General features: G+C 40.2%; 1 protein-coding gene across 4 annotated transcripts in view; it reads left to right on the top strand.

Moving 5' to 3' along the window:
* The first annotated feature begins 1,029 nt into the window (after positions 1 to 1,029).
* nptnb (neuroplastin b) overlaps positions 1,030 to 6,000 on the top strand; it is a 23,402-nt gene continuing 18,431 nt past the window's right edge. For 2 of the 4 annotated variants that reach the window (XM_079466605.1, XM_079466604.1), the window contains exon 1: positions 1,486 to 1,836. Coding sequence is in view for 2 of the 4 variants with exons in the window: in XM_079466603.1 (XP_079322729.1) it covers positions 1,359 to 1,437 (79 nt within the window). In the remaining 2 variants the exon portion in view is untranslated. Of the gene's footprint in view, positions 1,438 to 1,485; positions 1,837 to 6,000 lie in introns of those variants that run through there. The other 2 variants (XM_079466603.1, XM_079466602.1) reach the window with 2 other exon arrangements.

Here is a 6,000-nt window from a genome sequence, read left to right as displayed (position 1 = left end):
TTATATCATTTCAAACCCAAATGCACTTTCACGAAACATAGATTGTATAATATTTGTATGCAAGTATTGACCATGACTTAACTTTTTTAGTGACGTGATAATCATGAAAAGACAGACACGGTTGTAAGTTAACTATTGTTATCTAATTTGCACTCTGAAAGTCTTAAAATGCACATATATAGGTCAAGGAAGTCATCGGTATTTCTAAAATCCTGCGACTACCCTGGTTGTTTCGTAACCTAAAGATGCTATACAGCAGAGTTGAAAAAGAAAGCCAGAATATTAATGACTAAAAATTAGCAAAAAATCACTTTTCTTTTACATATTTAAGTAAACACAATCTTCGATCTTTGGACCTCAAATGTAAATGTAATAATGTGTAAATGTTTATAGATCCACTCATAACTTTAAATCGGGTTGTAAATACCGGAAAAAAATTAAAGTTGTGTTTTTTGCGAGTAGTACACATTAGTGTCCGGAGAACAAGAACACTAATACAAACACTCATTTAATATCATTAACCCTAGTGCGCAATAGATTTGTCATGTGATGCTGTAGATGTTGTTTTGTCCATCAGGTGGCGCTCTGTGAATGTAAGTTGATTCATGCAGATTCATCTTATTTCATCTATTTACTCTTTAATCTTTAAGTCAATTACTATGTTCTGCCAGATTCTGATATCACTGTTCTGAATATCACTTAAATACTATGATGTATGCGTAATTGTGTGAATGGCATACAAAAATTGACAATTATATCAATTGAACAGTTATAATATATTTTGTAAATGTAGTGTTAAAGCAACAGTGCATAAAGATCTCATTTCTTTCATCAGAAAGATACAGTTGGAATAAAATGTGTTTTCTTCACGTAATGTAAAAGTATTCTTCGTGAAGTTTTCTATTAAATGGCTCATATTATCACTTTAGGGTTAAAGAACAGATGACTGAAAAAACTGCTATATTGTTATTTGTGAATTTAAGCAGCTTTGCGTTATCTGTACGCACGGCTGACGCGCCTGAAACACCCGCAGCGGGAGCGCGCACCGGCAGCTGATGATGCGCTTGAATGAGCCGCGGGGTGCGCGCACTGACAGCTGAAGGTTCTCCGCGATGACGGACACTCCGATGGCCCATCAGCAGCAGCAGCATCCCTGATCACCTGCCAGCAGCAGCATCCTCGAGCGCACGGCCAGCATCAGCATCAGCACCAGCGTTCCTCATCCATCCATCCATCCCCATGCGCCATCAGCGCCGCGCAGCGCCTATTCTCGCGTCCTCTCCGCGCGCCTCCGCCATCCTCTGCGGCTGAAGCTGCACTCTCTCCCCGCATCCCGTCCGATCGCCTGAGCCACCAGGATGCTGCCCGTCACAGGGATGCTGGCGGTGGTCGTCATCCTCGGAAGCGTAATGCTGCAATATGTGTCACCTCAGAACGGTAAGGACCCGGGGACGCGCTCGTCAGGATCTGTGTGTAATCTGCTTTAGGGACGCGCAGGTTAGAGGTCGATGCCATCTTTAGTATGATACGCGCGCAATCGAGTTTATTTTAATGGCACATCGTCAGCTGGCATTGAGTTTATTAAATGTCGTGCATTAACCTCGCGCGTGCGTCTGCGCGGATTATGCTCCGTTTGCATTTCAAAGCTGAACATATTTTCATATTCTTGTCCTTGGGAAAGATTTGCCTACACGAGTGTTTTCCACCTGCTCGTATTCTCCAGAGAAAAATGTGTCGTTTCAACCTTCAAACTGACATTCACATCCCGCGAGCTGTCACGCGAATACAACAGTAAGAAAGCACGATCTGATGCCGTGGGGTTATTCCTACAGTCTGGTAATAAGATGCTTTGATTCTGTCCTGAGCTTGAGTGTGTGAAATGAAATGTTGGTGTGTAATTGTTTGTGATGGAGGGAGTGCTGCTGTTGATATCCGAACAAATGGAAGCAAAGGGTTTGTGAGCAGTAAATAATGAGAGAGTGATTCCCCACAGGCGTGTGTGTGACTTCACATTCTGGAGAGTCACAGCTGTGACCGGGAGAGAGCACATTCATTACCTGCAGACAAACAAGGCCGGGGTATTCCCTCTGTAGCCCCCCGGACACCAAAGGAAACAACAGGGACTTATCACTCATTTTAATGTCCGCGTGCTGTTTCAGGACTATGATGCATCATTCTAAGCATCCGCTGAATGCATGTGTTAGATTTATTCTTAGCAGAAACACATTTCGCCGGCACAGATATGGGGTAAAATATACCTCATGTAACATCTAAATGTGATCATTTCGTATAAAACCAAATACATTTGAAAGTATTGAGTCACATAAAGCGTCATAACATAGATAAAGCGTCATGGTAACATAGATAAAGCGTCATGGTAACATAGATAAAGAGTCATGGCAACATAGATCAGGTTTTTGGCGGATCTTAACTTATCAAATGAAGTTTGTTTACATTTACATTTATTCATTTGGCAGACGCTTTTATCCAAAGTGACTTACAAGTAGTTTTCTACAGTGGCACATTACTGCAGAGCAATCAGGGGTAAGGTGTCTTGCTCAAAGGCCCTTCAGTCATGACCTGCTGGCACTGAGATTAGAACCAGCAACCTTCTGATCACAAGCCCAACTCTGATGGGGTAGAAAGAGCTTGGAAAGTGTGTCCTTTCTGCATCATCAGGGCCAACGGGCACGGGCGATTTTAAACGGGTTTCTCCGAACACTCCCCGTGTCTTTCATTCGTTGGATAAATTGTAAACCCCGCCCCTGACTCGCATCATTGGTTGATCTTATGTTGCTGTGTCAGACTGTTTGGGTTGAAACGGACCTGAGCTGGAGAGAGATTTTCATGATAGCATCACAGTGCTCCAGAAGGTCAACCGGGAAATAAACTGCTTACAGATCCCAGTTAAGATGACAACTGGAGAGATTTATAATCAGAGGCCGTGTGTGTGTGTGTGTGTGTTTTGATAGTGCAGACAGAAGGTCAGTGGCTCTGGTGGATAATCCTTCTATTGTTTGCTAAAGTCTGACTGTACAGATTCCGTCCTCGCCAGAGTCACTATACAGCACAACTCAACACTTCACTTTCAGTCGCACAAACTCAATATCCAGATAAACGTTTAAACAAAATAATAAACTGATTTTGCTCAATGCTCCAAAAGAAGTTCTGAACTAAAGTACCGGTCACCTGCTCTTCAGTGGCCTCGTGTAGAGTCCAGCAGCTGTAACAAGACCTCTCTAGGGCTGCGCGATATATTGAGGGAAAATGCGATAGAATGCTAAATAATGCGATATGCGATACGATATTTCTTTTTCTATTTAAATTCTATTAAAATATATTAAAGAAATTATGTAACCAACATATATTTGACATTATTTTATGAACTTCTGAAAGTGAACAGCCATGTTTTACTGTTGCGATAAACAAATCTGACATTTTGTAAGCAAACAAAAATAAATAAAAAAAATTCAATCTTATCAAAGCATATACCAACTAACTTCTGCGTGCCAGATAGATACTAAACCATCTGAATCCACCTAAAACTTTGACCATACATTACTTTTCGAAGAATAAAATAGCTCATTTATCGCAAATCATTGCAATATTTCTATTACGATATGAACATGTGCAATATTTCTATATATCGCACAGCCCCAGGCCTCTCACAGAAATACTCTCATAGAGACCGTGTGAGGTTTTAACAGTGAAGAGCAGACGGCGATAAACATGTCGATCAGAACCGGACTGATGTTCTGTTGAGGGTTTCTTCTTGATCACTAACTCAGAGAATTGAACACCTTTAATGAATTCAGCCGCTTAAAGCACACGCTTCATTCAGACGCGTTCAGATGTGTGTGTGTGTCCATCATTAACACAGGACTGCTTCTGCTTTACAAGAAAATATAATAACAGGCTGTGAATAATGAGCTGTTGGGATGTCAGATCTGGAGTGGCAGGTGCTTTAACAGCTGATCTTAATGTTGGAGATGAATTGAATGTCTTGTGTGTGTGATACTGTATATTATGTACACGAGGACAGTGTCGTGTGTTGTAGCGGTGTGGTGCGTGAGCAGCAAGAGATATGTGCAGGACTGTAGATGGCTGTGTCTCATTCTGCTGCCTGTTTCTATTATTAGAACTGAAGACATCCATTAACACTTAATGCACTGGCGCTTGTACATCGCTTTGTGTTTGTATGGTTTCTGTTACTTTACCAAACACACCATGATGTGACTGAAGAAATGAAAGATTGTCTAATATCTAATCTGACCTTGTGAACAATTCACAGCAAAGCACAAAACTCAAGATCAAAAGTAGACATGACGTACTGTCACATGGGGGGATCCGTACATAAAACGATTTCTGTCATCATTCATTCACGGTCATGTTGTTTTTTATCCATGGAAATATAAAGGCAGATCTTAACAGTCGTGTTATAGACCACGTGTGCACTATACTCCACAGTTTCTGAAGCTTTGCGTGAGGAACAGACTGAAGGTTTATGGTAATACACTTCATTGCTGGAAAGCTTTGTCAAACTGCAGATGTTTAAAGAGAAGATTGGTCTGTTCCTCGCATAAAGCTGTTGAGAAAACTTCAAGAACAGCACACAAGTGTGTCACTATACCCTTCATCTGAAGGACGAATATCATCTTATTTTATTCAGGGTGTATTACAGTCCGATTTAATGAAATGCTAGATAAAAACATATGATTATATTTAATATGTACACAGCTCTGGACTAAAATAGGACCTCTCCAGAATTATGTTAAATTTTTCAGAATGTTCTATTAGTATTTAAAGATGTTTTTTTGTTTCATTCTATGAATTACACATAAAATGTTTTTATTTGCAGACACAAACAACTGCAGAAATTCAATGTCCAAATTATTTTTTAAACTACAGAATACAAATGTGTGTACATGCATTTAATAAAAGTTTAGCAAAATTACACTGATAAAAGGAAAATTTGGAGTGCCGCTCTCTTAATATTTTCAGAAAAGTTTACATGTTGGTTATAAGTTTGTGTGCGCGCACATTATCTTTGGAATATGAATTGAATGTTATGATGTCCAGCACCTGTCGTTTTGTGAAATAGCTCAGATGAGGACAGAAATGTTGGATGAGATCGAGTGTGATTTCATGTAACACCTGCAGGAACTGTGAAGAGATTTAGCAGAAGAAAGAAAATCACTCACTCTTAACACCTGTCTTGCAAACTCAACAGCCGGCAACATTTTTAGAACATCAAAAGACGAATAAATCACAGTCTGTCATAGAACTAAAACACACATGTGAAAATGTGACTCTAAAAGGATTTTATGATTGTACGTCTAGATCATTGCCAGCAAGTCTTCATGATGGACACGTGTGTGAATGTGGGATGTTGGCGGCCGGGCGAGCGGGTGTTTGGTGCTTTAGTGTTTGTCCTGGGGTTCCCATCAGAGGTTTGGATGAACTTCCGTGACTCTTCTGATGTCAAATCACAGTTGTGTTCGTTCTCTCAAGCTTCTTCTTTTGAGTCAACACTTGCTTTGTCTAAATTCATCTTCAGTACAGCTTCTGCTCATGTCTTACAGCTTCTGGACATTTGGGTTCGTCTGCTTTGCAGATCCTCATTGTTTATTTTTAACAAGATCTGATCATTATAATCTCTTGTTAACAAACTGAATTGAGGTTCGTGATCATTTAAAGCCACAATATGGAAGAATTTCCTTATGAAATCTCAAAAAATCACTTGCACAGTGTGAGATATTTCATGCAGTTGTGAACTAACATGATCCCAAATGTTCCCAAGAATCCAGAGAAATTCCTATTTAAACTAATGTCCCGTCACTCGTTTCGCTTGTATTTGTCTCATATCAGTGACCTAATATCTGCTGCTCCGCACGACCCTCAGTTTCTGGTTGTAGAAACTACGGCAACACGTGAATTCAGAAGTGCTTATTATACAGCATCTGTCGTTCTGTTATTATGGATCACGATGACTCTTTGGCG

The sequence above is a fragment of the Barbatula barbatula genome (assembly GCF_947034865.1).
Source record: "Barbatula barbatula genome assembly, chromosome: 10".
Lineage (NCBI taxonomy): Eukaryota > Metazoa > Chordata > Actinopteri > Cypriniformes > Nemacheilidae > Barbatula > Barbatula barbatula.
The sequence above is the reverse complement of the archived record's forward strand: the minus strand, read 5'-3'. Positions and strand labels throughout refer to the sequence as shown.